The sequence below is a fragment of the Amblyomma mixtum genome, chromosome 1 (genome assembly GCF_055824585.1).
Source record: "Amblyomma mixtum isolate Tamu chromosome 1, ASM5582458v1, whole genome shotgun sequence".
Classification (NCBI taxonomy): Eukaryota; Metazoa; Arthropoda; class Arachnida; order Ixodida; family Ixodidae; genus Amblyomma; species Amblyomma mixtum.
The window spans coordinates 200,898,445-200,917,795 of NC_143012.1; the positions used below are offsets into that span (position 1 = coordinate 200,898,445).

The following is a 19,351-nucleotide window of genomic DNA, read 5'->3' on the forward strand; positions in this document are numbered from 1 at the left end:
ATTCCAGGCGGCTTGCCGCCCCGTGACTTCACCGCTTGACAGACATGGCAGGAACGGCAATAGCGGAAAATGTCACGCTTCATGCCGGGCCACGTCACCGATTGACTCAGTTTTGCAAAAACTTTGGAGCCACTCAGATGACCGGCCAGTGGTTCGTCATGAGAGAATCTCAACAGTGCGCCTCTCAGACTTTTGGGGATAACAACCTTAAACGGGTCGATGGACTCGTCATCGGTGGCTATGTACTTCAGCACGAGCCCGTCATTGTCCAGCAAATATGACTCCCCGGGGTTCGCCGCGACACACGCTGGGTTCTGCCCCCCTGCGCCCGCTACAATACCAGTAGCGTCACGGCGCTCCGTCTCCCTGAGACCGTCGCTCACCTCGCGACAAAAGGGGTCATTTTGCTGGGCTTTCAGTAGCTTTTTACGGCTGAAAACGATTCCAGTGATCCCAGAGGGGAGCCTGGTCTCTTCCCCACTCAGGTTTGCAGCCAAAATTTCCGTTCGCGTCGGCAACTCCGAGGCGCTCACGAAGAGCTTTGCCTGTCGTCCGCTTTGCGAAGCGCTGCTTGCCTGGTTAGCGGAATGGGTTAACCCGTTTGCGGGCTCCGCCTCCTTGCCGCCCGGCGGCTCGTCCGCTGTTTCGCCCCCTCCGCCTACAGGCGTCAAGGCGCCGCTGGCGAGTGGGGCACGGGATAGCGCGTCAGCTACCACGTTTGTGCTCCCCTTTCAATACTGCACCGAAAAGTCGTAATGCTGTATCAGGAGAGCCCAGCGAGCCAGCCGACCCGCAGGCTCGCGGAGCCGCATCAGCCAACTGAGCGCACTGTGGTCTGTCTGCACCACGAATTGCGTTCCATCAAGGTAGACGTCAAATTTGCGCAGTGCAAACACGATGGCGAGGCACTCCTTCTCGGTCACGGAATAATTCCTCTCCGAGGGCAGCAAGGAGCGGCTGGCAAAGGCCAGCGGTTGGAGCACGCCATCGAATTCCTGTAGGAGAACTGCTCCTAAACCCAGATCGCTCGCGTCAGTCTGGACTAGGAACTGTCTGGTCAGGTCGGGTAGCCTGAGCTGCGCTGTCTCGGCAATGGCACTAGACAGGAGGCGAAAGGATCGCTCTTGCTCGGGCCCCCATCGCCACGCTGCAGTCTTTCCCAAGAGCTTGGTCAAGGGAGCCTGCACGCGGGCACAGGACGGGATGAACGACCGATAAAAATTGGCCATTCCCAGAAAACGGCGGAGGCCGCGTACGTCCTTGGGCGCGGGAAATTCGAGTATGGCTCGAAGTTTCTCCGCATCAGGCTCAATGGAGCCCTCGCCCAGCGTGAACCCTAGTAACTGAACCCGGGTCCGCGCTATTTGGGCTTTCGCAGGATTCAAAATCATCCCAGCAGCCCGTACCCTCTCGAGCACGTCGGCAATGTGGCCTAAGTGCTCATCGAAGGTTCGTGAATAAATCACGATATCGTCCAGGTAGCACATGGCGTCGGACCATTTCGCTTCCCCCAGGACGCGGTCCATGAGCCTCTGAAAAGTCATAGGACCATTGCAGAGACCAAAGGGCATACGAGTGAACTCAAAAAGCCCTCTGTGACACGTGAACGCGGTCTTAGACCGGTCAGTATCAGCCATCTGGACCTGTAGGTAACCTTTGGAGGCATCTAGCGTGGAAAAGTACCGCGCGCTGCCCAGGTTTCCTACGATTGAGCTGATCGTCGGGAGCGGATAAGCATCCTTGCGAGTCAGCGCATTTAGACGGCGATAATCCACACACAAACGGTGGCTGCCATCTTTCTTAGGCACCAACACCACCGGAGACGCCCAGGCGCTGGACGAGCGGCGGATAATATTCGCCGACAGCATCTCATCCAGCAACCCATCAATCACCTGCCTTTTCGCAAGGCTGACGGGCCTAGGGTTGCACTTCAAAGGAAGCGCGTCTCCAGTGTGGATCTTGTGGCTCACTAAAGTGGTACAGCCAGGTTGATCCGTGAAAGGCTCATCGTACTGACGCAATAGCGCTGTCAAACGAGCCTTCTGTGTGTCATCCAATGTTACCGCACAGGCGGCCAGCGGATGTGGTGCCTGTTCGTGCCGCGCCGCTCGGTCCCAAAGGGGAGGCTGAACGACGGAACGCTCGACACAAGGGCGTGGCCCTGTCCGCTGAGCGTGGCACTCTCCGAACGCCTTCACTGCGCAGGCAGATACTGACGCCGGTGGGCTAATGAACGGCTTAAGCTGGGAAAATGGTCCGTCGCGATAGCCGCCATTCGCAATGTCCACCACGATCCCGGTTTTCAGGAGAAAGTCCTGTCCGAGAATCATGGGCAAAGCAGACATTTGGGCTAGTTTGTGTGAATTCATGGTGGAAAAAACAGCGCAAACTTAGACAGAAAACACAGAAAAGAGGGGAGACACAACAAGCGCTGTTGTGTCACACACACTGAGCCCTGGGAGATGGATGAAACGCGTGCGTCTCGTCCGCTCTCCCCACCTGACAGTCAGCCTCGCGGCGCCAGCCGAATGGGCTACGCCTTTCGCAAGGTTGAATGCCGTACGGCAGTCCCGCAAGCGCACAGAGTGCTTTTGCCAGTGGGACAACACCTCTTCACCGAACAAGGAAGCGCTGGCTCCCGTATCCAGTAACGCCGAAAATTCGCGGCCAGCAATGGTGACCGGAATAAACGGCGCGTGCGCATTAGCAAGGCAGCTTGCTCTGCACGCAGAGGGAATTAGCAGAGATTGGGCCGGTGGTCCCTTTACGACCGACCCCCGCCGCCGTTTCCCTGCCTCGCAGGAGGCCTGGCTACGGTGCATTCTCTTGCTAAGTGGCCCCTCTCTTGGCAGCGGAAACAGCGCACACCGCCGCGAGCTTGGTCGCGGGACAATGGCGACTCTGCCTGCCAGGGTCCGCCCGCTGCACGACCAAAGGGTCGGCCGAGTCGGGTTTCCCCCTCCGCTGTGCGTTGGAGCGCTTGGCGACCCTCAGCACACGCTTCAGAAAACGGTGCAGCGCAGGCTGCCCGTCTCCCGTACGAGTAAGGATCAAGAGCTCTGTCGCTCAACTCCCATGGCTCGTTTTGCCCGCTAACAACTGCAAAGGCAGGTTGTGCGGGTGGTCGCCGGTTGGGTAAGGGCAAGGCCCCTCTCCATGCACAGCGTGGCTCAAGGGCCTCGCTTGCCGGCGGTGGCGGACGATAGGCGCGCGCGGCGAGAATGTCGCCTTGAATGCGCTTTGCCTTGGCGGCCAGCTCCTCCAAATCTCGGAATCGACCGCAGCGCAGGTAAGCCGAAAAGGTCAGATGTGCCTGCCTGATCGTCCTTTCGACACGCTCCTCGTTCGAGGCTCTGGGCTCCGCGATTGAGAAAAGGTTTTCCATCGCCCGAACATACCTTTGCAGCGACTCATCCGGAGCCTGAGTACGGAGCTCCAGCTCTCGCCGCATCCTACGCTCGTAGTCAGCGGGCAGAAATTCGCGCAGGAATGCTGCACGGAACTCCTCGAGAGTCGCTGCCCGGTGGCCGGAAAGCCGATGCCACCGAGCTGCCGTGTCAGTCAGCGCTGCGGGGATGATGTGTGCAAGCACCACCTGCTCAGTGAGACCCATAGTTCTCTGATAATGGGTGAGGGACTCAAGGAAATCCCGGGCACTGAGTAGGTCATCATACCCGCGGTATGTTGGCATGGGCAACTTAACCGCGGGGTGAGACAACTTCGGCGGGGCCAAAAGTGTCCCAACAGCCCCTGACAGCGACTGGATCATCTGGGCAGCACTGGATAGCAGCGCCTGCGCCCCGGCCTCAGTGGAGGTTTGGGCGGGCTGCACGAACGAAGGAGGCAAGGTTCCTAGTTCGATGAGCGGCGTGGTTTCCACAGGGAACCGGGCCAGCGCCTCGCCGTTCCCAGAGCAGAATTGACTGCTCGCGGAGCACGGCTGCTGCTGTTCGAAACTGCCGGTTGCGGCAGCGTGACACGAACTGCTTTCGCACTGGGCGGAAAGCGTGCACAGCTGAGGCATGTGACCAGCGGATGCACCGCAGGGTGCTTCCGATACAGCTCCAACGGGAGCCGCGTGGTCGACATTTTGGGTTGTGTCGCCGTAAACCCCAAAGGGGGCCGCGGCCAACCACGGTGTCTGGCTATTCGAAGGAACAGCAGCCAGTGGATCAAACGACGCTACAACTCCGACATGTAGCTGCCGAGTGCCCCGCTGGGGGTAGACATGGTGCGCAAGCGTGATCGGCAAGGCGACCTGCTCGGCTAATGTGTCATCAAAGGCTTAAGCGCCAATGACTCAGCACGTTGGGCGCCAGTTGTGGGTTTCTAAGTGGACACAGGCCACCACCCACCGCGGGTTCGAGCTTCGCGCGAGCCAAGGACCCCGATCAGCCGTCACCACACACACACTGGGACACCGATGCTGTGCACTCAACCTCCGCTGGAAGGAGAGCGATTCGCCGCAAAGAAATAGGCCTCCAATTTCACCAAGGAGACGTTTATTCACGTCGTCCTCCAGCAGTACACACACACTCAATCGTCACCCCGTCCCGGGGCGCGCGAGGAGCAAGGCTCCGCTGCGCGCTCGAAGCGACTCGAGCAATGCGCGCCGCTAGCACGCCGCTGCAGGAGAATGTCCCCGCGGCAGTGCTGTGATCTCTCTCTCGTGTCGACCGTAGGGCCGGTTGCGAGAGAGAGTGGGCAATCAACGCAAGGTACGCCTGTCGGAGGTCGCTGGACCCCGCTGGACAGGCTCGAGCCGCTGCAGGTCAGAGGACACGTGCGGGCGAGCTCGAGTAAGCACAGGTCCGAACGGCAAAGGCCGGCACGGAGAAACAGTAGCGTACGCACCTTACGCTGTCTCGGAGGGATCTCTCTCTCTCTGGGCCCCGCTCGGACGGTCGCGCGGCGCGCGGCCGCCCAAAGCGGGTCCCGAATTCCCGCCAAAAGGCGCCAATGGCAAAGGCCCTTGGGGAGTCGGAGCGGAGTTGTGGCTAAATGACAGTGATTAGTCACCCAGCCGCCTCTCCACCGCCTGAGGCGGGAGCAAGGGAAAGAGGAGAAACAACGCGGGAGGCCGGCACAGCCGCGCAATGGCGACGGCGGAAATCCAGGATTCCCACATTCCCCTCTCCTAAAATGCCCTCCTACCCATCGGCAAAGCACGCGGCCAAAATAAAGAAATTAATACACAAATAAAATTAGCTACACTTCAGTTCCAAAATAAAGAAATGAATACACAAAAAAAACTAGCTACACTTCAGTTCCAGCCAGAACAACGTAAGAAAAAAACAACACAAACAAAGGAAAAACAAGGCAAACAAACAAACACTTGCGTACGCTTCAGTAAATCAAAACAGCTTGCAGATAATATACACGGTACGCAAGGCGATGTGAATTCAACTGTACAACTATGTGACAGGTGGATGTCAGCCTCAAAGTTCGATGGCGCGGCCCAGTGGGCCGGTCGGCGACTCACCGCTCGCAGACTTCAAGTTGAACGGGTTGGGAGGGCCGACGACTGATGGTGGTCTTCTTTCTGTTGATGACGACGGGGCCGCGGCAGAGCACTAACCTCGCGCCCTTGGGCACGACATCACGTTCGGCACAAAACAGTTAGTGCACCCCTTCACGCCGGCTGAAACGGGCGAGGACGTTCGGCGGCGTCCTGATGTGTAACCTTGGCCACAGCAAGGGGTCCTTCTCATCCTCGCGCTCACGCAGAAGCACAGCGGCACAACTCACAGGCGTCGCCTTGGCTCATGGTTACGTGCACACACAGCCAAAAACACAAACACACGTACACCGGCACGTGTGCGGACGCTGGTCGGCGACAACGATCCCCTCATCAGAAGCGTCCAGAGGCGCCCCGGCGAGGGTCAAAGGGTGCACTTTCCGCCCCCCATCGCCCCAAACGCCCCGCCAACTTCCCCTCCATACGGGCCGCACAAAACTCGCGCACCGCGACACACGGCTCCTTAACGAGCCAACCACCCACAGTCGGGCCGGAAATGAGAAAAGGCGCGCTGTACAAACGACACCTAATCCAATCTATTCCTTCTAGAAGATGAGCAAGCACGAGCGGGCTGAAGTTTGCCTATGTATATACAAGTCTGGTAAAAAAAAACTGAACGCCAACACAAACGCATGTTGCCTATGTACATCTCAGTACGTTAGAACGAAAACAGACGAACCAGCAGGAAATGAAAGTGGCTAGAAACTGACTCAAGCAAAACAAATAAATAAATAGATAAACACACAAGGCTGGAACTGAGCATGCTGCAAAAACAAAACAAAAAACACACCGTGCTTCGCCTGGGTCTGGCCTGACGAGAAAGCTCGCCAGCTTGCTGAGGCTGCGTGCCTTCGGTTGCGGAAAAGTCCGCCGTCCGGCATCAATCACACCGGTGACCGTCGTCGCCTCAGATTGTACCGGTGCTCCGTACGCTTGCGTTCCGCAGCACCAGTTGTGCCTTTGCGCTTGCCTTTGATACCAATGGGTACCGGCGCAAGCTCGTCAGACCGTGACGCGTAGGCCTTCAGGTCTGCGATGTGGGCACGGCTGGTTTTCCCCGTAAGGGAATCCTCCAGCAGGTACGCGAGTGGCGACCAGACTCTGACCACTCGGTACGGACCAAGCCACTTAGGAGCGAGCGAGGCTGAGAACCCCTTGCTCGCATCGCTAAGAACGTGGTTGCGCTTCAGGACAAGATCACCCACCTGAAAAGTCAGGCTTTGGTGCTTGCGGTCATATTGAGCCTTCTGTTGGGCTCTGGCTGCCGCCAAACTCTGCCTTGCTCTGTTGAGAGCCCGACCAAGCCGGTCCCGAAGCGTCGACGCATAAGCAGAGCAGTCTGCCCGCGTCTGCTCATCCCCGAGCTGGCTCTGCACGACGTTTGACATCGGATTCGCCAGCTCCCTCCCGAAATTGAGGAAGGCGGGAGAGAAACCAGCTGAGCGATTCTCAGCTGTTCGGATGGCGAACGCAAACTCGCTCAAATGGTCTGCCCAATCCTTTTGACACTCGGCAAAGGCCGCCAGCATTGGCTTGAGCGTTCGTTGATTCGCTCGGTCAAGTTGGACTGGGGATGGTAGGGTGAAGTGTTGTAGTGCTCGATTCCGAGGGAACGGCACGTGTTACCGAACACCCGAGCAGTGAAATAGGACGCATTGTCCGTGATCAGTCTTTCCGAAAAGCCGAACCGACAGAACACTTCCTGGAGTTTATCCAGCACCGCTCGTGCTGACACTTTCCGAAGGGGGTACAACTCGACCCATTTGGAAAAATGATCAGCGACTACCATCAGGTAAATGAATCCCTGCTTGCTCCTGGGGAAAGGCCCCATCAAATCGCAGGTGGCCATCTGCCACGGACGCACACTGTCAATTGGTTTCATCATTCCAGGCGGCTTGCCGCCCCGTGACTTCACCGCTTGACAGACATGGCAGGAACGGCAATAGCGGAAAATTTCACGCTTCATGCCGGGCCACGTCACCGATTGACTCAGTTTTGCAAAAACTTTGGAGCCACTCAGATGACCGGCCAGTGGTTCGTCATGAGAGAATCTCAACAGTGCGCCTCTCAGACTTTTGGGGATAACAACCTTAAACGGGTCGATGGACTCGTCATCGGTGGCTATGTACTTCAGCACGAGCCCGTCATTGTCCAGCAAATATGACTCCCCGGGGTTCGCCGCGACACACGCTGGGTTCTGCCCCCCTGCGCCCGCTACAATACCAGTAGCGTCACGGCGCTCCGTCTCCCTGAGACCGTCGCTCACCTCGCGACAAAAGGGGTCATTTTGCTGGGCTTTCAGTAGCTTTTTACGGCTGAAAACGATTCCAGTCATCCCAGAGGGGAGCCTGGTCTCTTCCCCACTCAGGTTTGCAGCCAAAATTTCCGTTCGCGTCGGCAACTCCGAGGCGCTCACGAAGAGCTTTGCCTGTCGTCCGCTTTGCGAAGCGCTGCTTGCCTGGTTAGCGGAATGGGTTAACCCGTTTGCGGGCTCCGCCTCCTTGCCGCCCGGCGGCTCGTCCGCTGTTTCGCCCCCTCCGCCTACAGGCGTCAAGGCGCCGCTGGCGAGTGGGGCACGGGATAGCGCGTCAGCTACCACGTTTGTGCTCCCCTTTCGATACTGCACCGAAAAGTAGTAATGCTGTATCAGGAGAGCCCAGCGAGCCAGCCGACCCGCAGGCTCGCGGAGCCGCATCAGCCAACTGAGCGCACTGTGGTCTGTCTGCACCACGAATTGCGTTCCATCAAGGTAGACGTCAAATTTGCGCAGTGCAAACACGATGGCGAGGCACTCCTTCTCGGTCACGGAATAATTCCTCTCCGAGGGCAGCAAGGAGCGGCTGGCAAAGGCCAGCGGTTGCAGCACGCCATCGAATTCCTGTAGGAGAACTGCTCCTAAACCCAGATCGCTCGCGTCAGTCTGGACTACGAACTGACTGGTCAGGTCGGGTAGCCTGAGCTGCGCTGTCTCGGCAATGGCACTAGACAGGAGGCGAAAGGATCGCTCTTGCTCGGGCCCCCATCGCCACGCTGCAGTCTTTCCCAAGAGCTTGGTCAAGGGAGCCTGCACGCGGGCACAGGACGGGATGAACGACCGATAAAAATTGGCCATTCCCAGAAAACGGCGGAGGCCGCGTACGTCCTTGGGCGCGGGAAATTCGAGTATGGCTCGAAGTTTCTCCGCATCAGGCTCAATGGAGCCCTCGCCCAGCGTGAACCCTAGTAACTGAACCCGGGTCCGCGCTATTTGGGCTTTCGCAGGATTCAAAATCATCCCAGCAGCCCGTACCCTCTCGAGCACGTCGGCAATGTGGCCTAAGTGCTCATCGAAGGTTCGTGAATAAATCACGATATCGTCCAGGTAGCACATGGCGTCGGACCATTTCGCTTCCCCCAGGACGCGGTCCATGAGCCTCTGAAAAGTCATAGGACCATTGCAGAGACCAAAGGGCATACGAGTGAACTCAAAAAGCCCTCTGTGACACGTGAACGCGGTCTTAGACCGGTCAGTATCAGCCATCTGGACCTGTAGGTAACCTTTGGAGGCATCTAGCGTGGAAAAGTACCGCGCGCTGCCCAGGTTTCCTACGATTGAGCTGATCGTCGGGAGCGGATAGGCATCCTTGCGAGTCAGCGCATTTAGACGGCGATAATCCACACACAAACGGTGGCTGCCATCTTTCTTAGGCACCAACACCACCGGAGACGCCCAGGCGCTGGACGAGCGGCGGATAATGTCCGCCGACAGCATCTCATCCAGCAACCCATCAATCACCTGCCTTTTCGCAAGGCTGACGGGCCTAGGGTTGCACTTCAAAGGAAGCGCGTCTCCAGTGTGGATCTTGTGGCTCACTAAAGTGGTACAGCCAGGTTGATCCGTGAAAGGCTCATCGTACTGACGCAATAGCGCTGTCAAACGAGCCTTCTGTGTGTCATCCAATGTTACCGCACAGGCGGCCAGCGGATGTGGTGCCTGTTCGTGCCGCGCCGCTCGGTCCCAAAGGGGAGGCTGAACGACGGAACGCTCGACACAAGGGCGTGGCCCTGTCCGCTGAGCGTGGCACTCTCCGAACGCCTTCACTGCGCAGGCAGATACTGACGCCGGTGGGCTAATGAACGGCTTAAGCTGGGAAAATGGTCCGTCGCGATAGCCGCCATTCGCAATGTCCACCACGATCCCGGTTTTCAGGAGAAAGTCCTGTCCGAGAATCATGGGCAAAGCAGACATTTGGGCTAGTTTGTGTGAATTCATGGTGGAAAAAACAGCGCAAACTTAGACAGAAAACACAGAAAAGAGGGGAGACACAACAAGCGCTGTTGTGTCACACACACTGAGCCCTGGGAGATGGATGAAACGCGTGCGTCTCGTCCGCTCTCCCCACCTGACAGTCAGCCTCGCGGCGCCAGCCGAATGGGCTACGCCTTTCGCAAGGTTGAATGCCGTACGGCAGTCCCGCAAGCGCACAGAGTGCTTTTGCCAGTGGGACAACACCTCTTCACCGAACAAGGAAGCGCTGGCTCCCGTATCCAGTAACGCCGAAAATTCGCGGCCAGCAATGGTGACCGGAATAAACGGCGCGTGCGCATTAGCAAGGCAGCTTGCTCTGCACGCAGAGGGAATTAGCAGAGATTGGGCCGGTGGTCCCTTTACGACCGACCCCCGCCGCCGTTTCCCTGCCTCGCAGGAGGCCTGGCTACGGTGCATTCTCTTGCTAAGTGGCCCCTCTCTTGGCAGCGGAAACAGCGCACACCGCCGCGAGCTTGGTCGCGGGACAATGGCGACTCTCCCTGCCAGGGTCCGCCCGCTGCACGACCAAAGGGTCGGCCGAGTCGGGTTTCCCCCTCCGCTGTGCGTTGGAGCGCTTGGCGACCCTCAGCACACGCTTCAGAAAACGGTGCAGCGCAGGCTGCCCGTCTCCCGTACGAGTAAGGATCAAGAGCTCTGTCGCTCAACTCCCATGGCTCGTTTTGCCCGCTAACAACTGCAAAGGCAGGTTGTGCGGGTGGTCGCCGGTTGGGTAAGGGCAAGGCCCCTCTCCATGCACAGCGTGGCTCAAGGGCCTCGCTTGCCGGCGGTGGCGGACGATAGGCGCGCGCGGCGAGAATGTCGCCTTGAATGCGCTTTGCCTTGGCGGCCAGCTCCTCCAAATCTCGGAATCGACCGCAGCGCAGGTAAGCCGAAAAGGTCAGATGTGCCTGCCTGATCGTCCTTTCGACACGCTCCTCGTTCGAGGCTCTGGGCTCCGCGATTGAGAAAAGGTTTTCCATCGCCCGAACATACCTTTGCAGCGACTCATCCGGAGCCTGAGTACGGAGCTCCAGCTCTCGCCGCATCCTACGCTCGTAGTCAGCGGGCAGAAATTCGCGCAGGAATGCTGCACGGAACTCCTCGAGAGTCGCTGCCCGGTGGCCGGAAAGCCGATGCCACCGAGCTGCCGTGTCAGTCAGCGCTGCGGGGATGATGTGTGCAAGCACCACCTGCTCAGTGAGACCCATAGTTCTCTGATAATGGGTGAGGGACTCAAGGAAATCCCGGGCACTGAGTAGGTCATCATACCCGCGGTATGTTGGCATGGGCAACTTAACCGCGGGGTGAGACAACTTCGGCGGGGCCAAAAGTGTCCCAACAGCCCCTGACAGCGACTGGATCATCTGGGCAGCACTGGATAGCAGCGCCTGCGCCCCGGCCTCAGTGGAGGTTTGGGCGGGCTGCACGAACGAAGGAGGCAAGGTTCCTAGTTCGATGAGCGGCGTGGTTTCCACAGGGAACCGGGCCAGCGCCTCGCCGTTCCCAGAGCAGAATTGACTGCTCGCGGAGCACGGCTGCTGCTGTTCGAAACTGCCGGTTGCGGCAGCGTGACACGAACTGCTTTCGCACTGGGCGGAAAGCGTGCACAGCTGAGGCATGTGACCAGCGGATGCACCGCAGGGTGCTTCCGATACAGCTCCAACGGGAGCCGCGTGGTCGACATTTTGGGTTGTGTCGCCGTAAACCCCAAAGGGGGCCGCGGCCAACCACGGTGTCTGGCTATTCGAAGGAACAGCAGCCAGTGGATCAAACGACGCTACAACTCCGACATGTAGCTGCCGAGTGCCCCGCTGGGGGTAGACATGGTGCGCAAGCGTGATCGGCAAGGCGACCTGCTCGGCTAATGTGTCATCAAAGGCTTAAGCGCCAATGACTCAGCACGTTGGGCGCCAGTTGTGGGTTTCTAAGTGGACACAGGCCACCACCCACCGCGGGTTCGAGCTTCGCGCGAGCCAAGGACCCCGATCAGCCGTCACCACACACACACTGGGACACCGATGCTGTGCACTCAACCTCCGCTGGAAGGAGAGCGATTCGCCGCAAAGAAATAGGCCTCCAATTTCACCAAGGAGACGTTTATTCACGTCGTCCTCCAGCAGTACACACACACTCAATCGTCACCCCGTCCCGGGGCGCGCGAGGAGCAAGGCTCCGCTGCGCGCTCGAAGCGACTCGAGCAATGCGCGCCGCTAGCACGCCGCTGCAGGAGAATGTCCCCGCGGCAGTGCTGTGATCTCTCTCTCGTGTCGACCGTAGGGCCGGTTGCGAGAGAGAGTGGGCAATCAACGCAAGGTACGCCTGTCGGAGGTCGCTGGACCCCGCTGGACAGGCTCGAGCCGCTGCAGGTCAGAGGACACGTGCGGGCGAGCTCGAGTAAGCACAGGTCCGAACGGCAAAGGCCGGCACGGAGAAACAGTAGCGTACGCACCTTACGCTGTCTCGGAGGGATCTCTCTCTCTCTGGGCCCCGCTCGGACGGTCGCGCGGCGCGCGGCCGCCCAAAGCGGGTCCCGAATTCCCGCCAAAAGGCGCCAATGGCAAAGGCCCTTGGGGAGTCGGAGCGGAGTTGTGGCTAAATGACAGTGATTAGTCACCCAGCCGCCTCTCCACCGCCTGAGGCGGGAGCAAGGGAAAGAGGAGAAACAACGCGGGAGGCCGGCACAGCCGCGCAATGGCGACGGCGGAAATCCAGGATTCCCACATTCCCCTCTCCTAAAATGCCCTCCTACCCATCGGCAAAGCACGCGGCCAAAATAAAGAAATTAATACACAAATAAAATTAGCTACACTTCAGTTCCAAAATAAAGAAATGAATACACAAAAAAAACTAGCTACACTTCAGTTCCAGCCAGAACAACGTAAGAAAAAAACAACACAAACAAAGGAAAAACAAGGCAAACAAACAAACACTTGCGTACGCTTCAGTAAATCAAAACAGCTTGCAGATAATATACACGGTACGCAAGGCGATGTGAATTCAACTGTACAACTATGTGACAGGTGGATGTCAGCCTCAAAGTTCGATGGCGCGGCCCAGTGGGCCGGTCGGCGACTCACCGCTCGCAGACTTCAAGTTCAACGGGTTGGGAGGGCCGACGACTGATGGTGGTCTTCTTTCTGTTGATGACGACGGGGCCGCGGCAGAGCACTAACCTCGCGCCCTTGGGCACGACATCACGTTCGGCACAAAACAGTTAGTGCACCCCTTCACGCCGGCTGAAACGGGCGAGGACGTTCGGCGGCGTCCTGATGTGTAACCTTGGCCACAGCAAGGGCTCCTTCTCATCCTCGCGCTCACGCAGAAGCACAGCGGCACAACTCACAGGCGTCGCCTTGGCTCATGGTTACGTGCACACACAGCCAAAAACACAAACACACGTACACCGGCACGTGTGCGGACGCTGGTCGGCGACAACGATCCCCTCATCAGAAGCGTCCAGAGGCGCCCCGGCGAGGGTCAAAGGGTGCACTTTCCGCCCCCCATCGCCCCAAACGCCCCGCCAACTTCCCCTCCATACGGGCCGCACAAAACTCGCGCACCGCGACACACGGCTCCTTAACGAGCCAACCACCCACAGTCGGGCCGGAAATGAGAAAAGGCGCGCTGTACAAACGACACCTAATCCAATCTATTCCTTCTAGAAGATGAGCAAGCACGAGCGGGCTGAAGTTTGCTTATGTATATACAAGTCTGGTAAAAAAAAACTGAACGCCAACACAAACGCATGTTGCCTATGTACATCTCAGTACGTTAGAACGAAAACAGACGAACCAGCAGGAAATGAAAGTGGCTAGAAACTGACTCAAGCAAAACAAATAAATAAATAGATAAACACACAAGGCTGGAACTGAGCATGCTGCAAAAACAAAACAAAAAACACACCGTGCTTCGCCTGGGTCTGGCCTGACGAGAAAGCTCGCCAGCTTGCTGAGGCTGCGTGCCTTCGGTTGCGGAAAAGTCCGCCGTCCGGCATCAATCACACCGGTGACCGTCGTCGCCTCAGATTGTACCGGTGCTCCGTACGCTTGCGTTCCGCAGCACCAGTTGTGCCTTTGCGCTTGCCTTTGATACCAATGGGTACCGGCGCAAGCTCGTCAGACCGTGACGCGTAGGCCTTCAGGTCTGCGATGTGGGCACGGCTGGTTTTCCCCGTAAGGGAATCCTCCAGCAGGTACGCGAGTGGCGACCAGACTCTGACCACTCGGTACGGACCAAGCCACTTAGGAGCGAGCGAGGCTGAGAACCCCTTGCTCGCATCGCTAAGAACGTGGTTGCGCTTCAGGACAAGATCACCCACCTGAAAAGTCAGGCTTTGGTGCTTGCGGTCATATTGAGCCTTCTGTTGGGCTCTGGCTGCCGCCAAACTCTGCCTTGCTCTGTTGAGAGCCCGACCAAGCCGGTCCCGAAGCGTCGACGCATAAGCAGAGCAGTCTGCCCGCGTCTGCTCATCCCCGAGCTGGCTCTGCACGACGTTTGACATCGGATTCGCCAGCTCCCTCCCGAAATTGAGGAAGGCGGGAGAGAAACCAGCTGAGCGATTCTCAGCTGTTCGGATGGCGAACGCAAACTCGCTCAAATGGTCTGCCCAATCCTTTTGACACTCGGCAAAGGCCGCCAGCATTGGCTTGAGCGTTCGTTGATTCGCTCGGTCAAGTTGGACTGGGGATGGTAGGGTGAAGTGTTGTAGTGCTCGATTCCGAGGGAACGGCACGTGTTACCGAACACCCGAGCAGTGAAATAGGACGCATTGTCCGTGATCAGTCTTTCCGAAAAGCCGAACCGACAGAACACTTCCTGGAGTTTATCCAGCACCGCTCGTGCTGACACTTTCCGAAGGGGGTACAACTCGACCCATTTGGAAAAATGATCAGCGACTACCATCAGGTAAATGAATCCCTGCTTGCTCCTGGGGAAAGGCCCCATCAAATCGCAGGTGGCCATCTGCCACGGACGCACACTGTCAATTGGTTTCATCATTCCAGGCGGCTTGCCGCCCCGTGACTTCACCGCTTGACAGACATGGCAGGAACGGCAATAGCGGAAAATTTCACGCTTCATGCCGGGCCACGTCACCGATTGACTCAGTTTTGCAAAAACTTTGGAGCCACTCAGATGACCGGCCAGTGGTTCGTCATGAGAGAATCTCAACAGTGCGCCTCTCAGACTTTTGGGGATAACAACCTTAAACGGGTCGATGGACTCGTCATCGGTGGCTATGTACTTCAGCACAAGCCCGTCATTGTCCAGCAAATATGACTCCCCGGGGTTCGCCGCGACACACGCTGGGTTCTGCCCCCCTGCGCCCGCTACAATACCAGTAGCGTCACGGCGCTCCGTCTCCCTGAGACCGTCGCTCACCTCGCGACAAAAGGGGTCATTTTGCTGGGCTTTCAGTAGCTTTTTACGGCTGAAAACGATTCCAGTCATCCCAGAGGGGAGACTGGTCTCTTCCCCACTCAGGTTTGCAGCCAAAATTTCCGTTCGCGTCGGCAACTCCGAGGCGCTCACGAAGAGCTTTGCCTGTCGTCCGCTTTGCGAAGCGCTGCTTGCCTGGTTAGCGGAATGGGTTAACCCGTTTGCGGGCTCCGCCTCCTTGCCGCCCGGCGGCTCGTCCGCTGTTTCGCCCCCTCCGCCTACAGGCGTCAAGGCGCCGCTGGCGAGTGGGGCACGGGATAGCGCGTCAGCTACCACGTTTGTGCTCCCCTTTCGATACTGCACCGAAAAGTAGTAATGCTGTATCAGGAGAGCCCAGCGAGCCAGCCGACCCGCAGGCTCGCGGAGCCGCATCAGCCAACTGAGCGCACTGTGGTCTGTCTGCACCACGAATTGCGTTCCATCAAGGTAGACGTCAAATTTGCGCAGTGCAAACACGATGGCGAGGCACTCCTTCTCGGTCACGGAATAATTCCTCTCCGAGGGCAGCAAGGAGCGGCTGGCAAAGGCCAGCGGTTGCAGCACGCCATCGAATTCCTGTAGGAGAACTGCTCCTAAACCCAGATCGCTCGCGTCAGTCTGGACTACGAACTGACTGGTCAGGTCGGGTAGCCTGAGCTGCGCTGTCTCGGCAATGGCACTAGACAGGAGGCGAAAGGATCGCTCTTGCTCGGGCCCCCATCGCCACGCTGCAGTCTTTCCCAAGAGCTTGGTCAAGGGAGCCTGCACGCGGGCACAGGACGGGATGAACGACCGATAAAAATTGGCCATTCCCAGAAAACGGCGGAGGCCGCGTACGTCCTTGGGCGCGGGAAATTCGAGTATGGCTCGAAGTTTCTCCGCATCAGGCTCAATGGAGCCCTCGCCCAGCGTGAACCCTAGTAACTGAACCCGGGTCCGCGCTATTTGGGCTTTCGCAGGATTCAAAATCATCCCAGCAGCCCGTACCCTCTCGAGCACGTCGGCAATGTGGCCTAAGTGCTCATCGAAGGTTCGTGAATAAATCACGATATCGTCCAGGTAGCACATGGCGTCGGACCATTTCGCTTCCCCCAGGACGCGGTCCATGAGCCTCTGAAAAGTCATAGGACCATTGCAGAGACCAAAGGGCATACGAGTGAACTCAAAAAGCCCTCTGTGACACGTGAACGCGGTCTTAGACCGGTCAGTATCAGCCATCTGGACCTGTAGGTAACCTTTGGAGGCATCTAGCGTGGAAAAGTACCGCGCGCTGCCCAGGTTTCCTACGATTGAGCTGATCGTCGGGAGCGGATAGGCATCCTTGCGAGTCAGCGCATTTAGACGGCGATAATCCACACACAAACGGTGGCTGCCATCTTTCTTAGGCACCAACACCACCGGAGACGCCCAGGCGCTGGACGAGCGGCGGATAATGTCCGCCGACAGCATCTCATCCAGCAACCCATCAATCACCTGCCTTTTCGCAAGGCTGACGGGCCTAGGGTTGCACTTCAAAGGAAGCGCGTCTCCAGTGTGGATCTTGTGGCTCACTAAAGTGGTACAGCCAGGTTGATCCGTGAAAGGCTCATCGTACTGACGCAATAGCGCTGTCAAACGAGCCTTCTGTGTGTCATCCAATGTTACCGCACAGGCGGCCAGCGGATGTGGTGCCTGTTCGTGCCGCGCCGCTCGGTCCCAAAGGGGAGGCTGAACGACGGAACGCTCGACACAAGGGCGTGGCCCTGTCCGCTGAGCGTGGCACTCTCCGAACGCCTTCACTGCGCAGGAAGATACTGACGCCGGTGGGCTAATGAACGGCTTAAGCTGGGAAAATGGTCCGTCGCGATAGCCGCCATTCGCAATGTCCACCACGATCCCGGTTTTCAGGAGAAAGTCCTGTCCGAGAATCATGGGCAAAGCAGACATTTGGGCTAGTTTGTGTGAATTCATGGTGGAAAAAACAGCGCAAACTTAGACAGAAAACACAGAAAAGAGGGGAGACACAACAAGCGCTGTTGTGTCACACACACTGAGCCCTGGGAGTCTGACAGTCAGCCTCGCGGCGCCAGCCGAATGGGCTACGCCTTTCGCAAGGTTGAATGCCGTACGGCAGTCCCGCAAGCGCACAGAGTGCTTTTGCCAGTGGGACAACACCTCTTCACCGAACAAGGAAGCGCTGGCTCCCGTATCCAGTAACGCCGAAAATTCGCGGCCAGCAATGGTGACCGGAATAAACGGCGCGTGCGCATTAGCAAGGCAGCTTGCTCTGTACGCAGAGGGAATTAGCAGAGATTGGGCCGGTGGTCCCTTTACGACCGACCCCCGCCGCCGTTTCCCTGCCTCGCAGGAGGCCTGGCTACGGTGCATTCTCTTGCTAAGTGGCCCCTCTCTTGGCAGCGGAAACAGCGCACACCGCCGCGAGCTTCGTCGCGGGACAATGGCGACTCTCCCTGCCTGGGTCCGCCCGCTGCACGACCAAAGGGTCGGCCGAGTCGGGTTTCCCCCTCCGCTGTTTGTTGAAGCGCTTGGCGCCCCTCAGCACACGCTTCAGAAAACGGTGCAGCGCAGGCTGCCCGTCTCCCGTACGAGTAAGGATCAAGAGCTCTGTCGCTCAACTCCCATGGCTCGTTTTGCCCGCTAACAGCTGCAAAGGCAGGTTGTGCGGGTGGTCGCCGGTTGGGTAAGGGCAAGGCCCCTCTCCATGCACAGCGTGGCTCAAGGGCCTCGCTTGCCGGCGGTGGCGGACGATAGGCGCGCGCGGCGAGAATGTCGCCTTGAATGCGCTTTGCCTTGGCGGCCAGCTCCTCCAAATCTCGGAATCGGCCGCCGCGCAGGTAAGCCGAAAAGGTCGGATGTGCCTGCCTGATCGTCCTTTCGACACGCTCCTCGTTCGAGGCTCTGGGCTCGGCGATTGAGAAAAGGTTTTCCATCGCCCGAACATACTCTTGCAGCGACTCATCCGGAGCCTGAGTACGGAGCTCCAGCTCTCGCCGCATCCTACGCTCGTAGTCAGCGGGCAGAAATTCGCGCAGGAATGCTGCACGGAACTCCTCGAGAGTCGCTGCCCGGTGGCCGGAAAGCCGATGCCACCGAGCTGCCGTGTCAGTCAGCGCTGCGGGGATGATGTGTGCAAGCACCACCTGCTCAGTGAGACCCATAGTTCTCTGATAATGGGTGAGGGACTCAAGGAAATCCCGGGCACTGAGTAGGTCATCATACCCGCGGTATGTTGGCATGGGCAACTTAACCGCGGGGTGAGACAACTTCGGCGTGGCCAAAAGTGTCCCAACAGCCCCTGACAGCGACTGGATCATCTGGGCAGCACTGGTTAGCAGCGCCTGCGCCACGGCCTCAGTGGAGGTTTGGGCGGGCTGCACGAACGAAGGAGGCAAGGCTCCTAGTTCGATGAGCGGCGTGGTTTCCACAGGGAACCGGGCCAGCGCCTCGCCGTTCCCAGAGCAGAATTGACTGCTCGCGGGGCACGGCTGCTGCTGTTCGAAACTGCCGGTTGCGGCAGCGTGACACGAACTGCTTTCGCACTGGGCGGAAAGCGTGCACAGCTGAGGCATGTGACCAGCGGATGCACCGCAGGGTGCTTCCGATACAGCTCCAACGGGAGCCGCGTGGTCGACATTTTGGGTTGTGTCGCCGTAAACCCCAACGGGGGCCGCGGCCAACCACGGTGTCTGGCTATTCGAAGGAACAGCAGCCAGTGGATCAAACGACGCTACAACTCCGACATGTAGCTGCCGAGTGCCCCGCTGGGGGTAGACATGGTGCGCAAGCGTGATCGGCAAGGCGACCTGCTCGGCTAATGTGTCATCAAAGGCTTAAGCGCCAATGACTCAGCACGTTGGGCGCCAGTTGTGGGTTTCTAAGTGGACACAGGCCACCACCCACCGCGGGTTCGAGCTTCGCGCGAGCCAAGGGCCCCGATCAGCCGTCACCACACACACACTGGGACACCGATGCAGTGCACTCAACCTCCGCTGGGAGGAGAGCGATTCGCCGCAAAGAAATAGGCCTCCAATTTCACCAAGGAGACGTTTATTCACGTCGTCCTCCAGCAGTACACACACACTAAATCGTCACCCCGTCCCGGGGCGCGCGAGGAGCAAGGCTCCGCTGCG

General features: G+C 58.4%; 2 protein-coding genes across 2 annotated transcripts; both read right to left on the minus strand.

The window, feature by feature from the left end:
• Positions 1–2,764: 2,764 nt before the first annotated feature.
• Positions 2,765–3,769, minus strand: LOC149370540 (uncharacterized). Its single transcript, XM_089583603.1, has one exon. The coding sequence runs from the start codon at positions 3,767–3,769 to the stop codon at positions 2,765–2,767; it is 1,005 nt and encodes a 334-aa protein (XP_089439729.1).
• Positions 3,770–17,453: 13,684 nt separating this feature from the next.
• On the minus strand, positions 17,454–18,535 carry LOC149370541 (uncharacterized). The gene has a single exon (XM_089583607.1). It carries the CDS (start codon positions 18,533–18,535, stop codon positions 17,531–17,533), a length of 1,005 nt encoding a protein of 334 aa, XP_089439733.1. The 3' UTR covers positions 17,454–17,530.
• Positions 18,536–19,351: the final 816 nt, after the last annotated feature.

What these genes read in the sequence shown, in the direction of transcription:
- LOC149370540 (XM_089583603.1), bottom strand. Translation starts at nt 3,769, where the DNA reads ATGATCCAGTCGCTGTCAGGGGCTGTTGGGACACTTTTGGCCCCGCCG.
- LOC149370541 (XM_089583607.1), bottom strand. Translation starts at nt 18,535, where the DNA reads ATGATCCAGTCGCTGTCAGGGGCTGTTGGGACACTTTTGGCCACGCCG.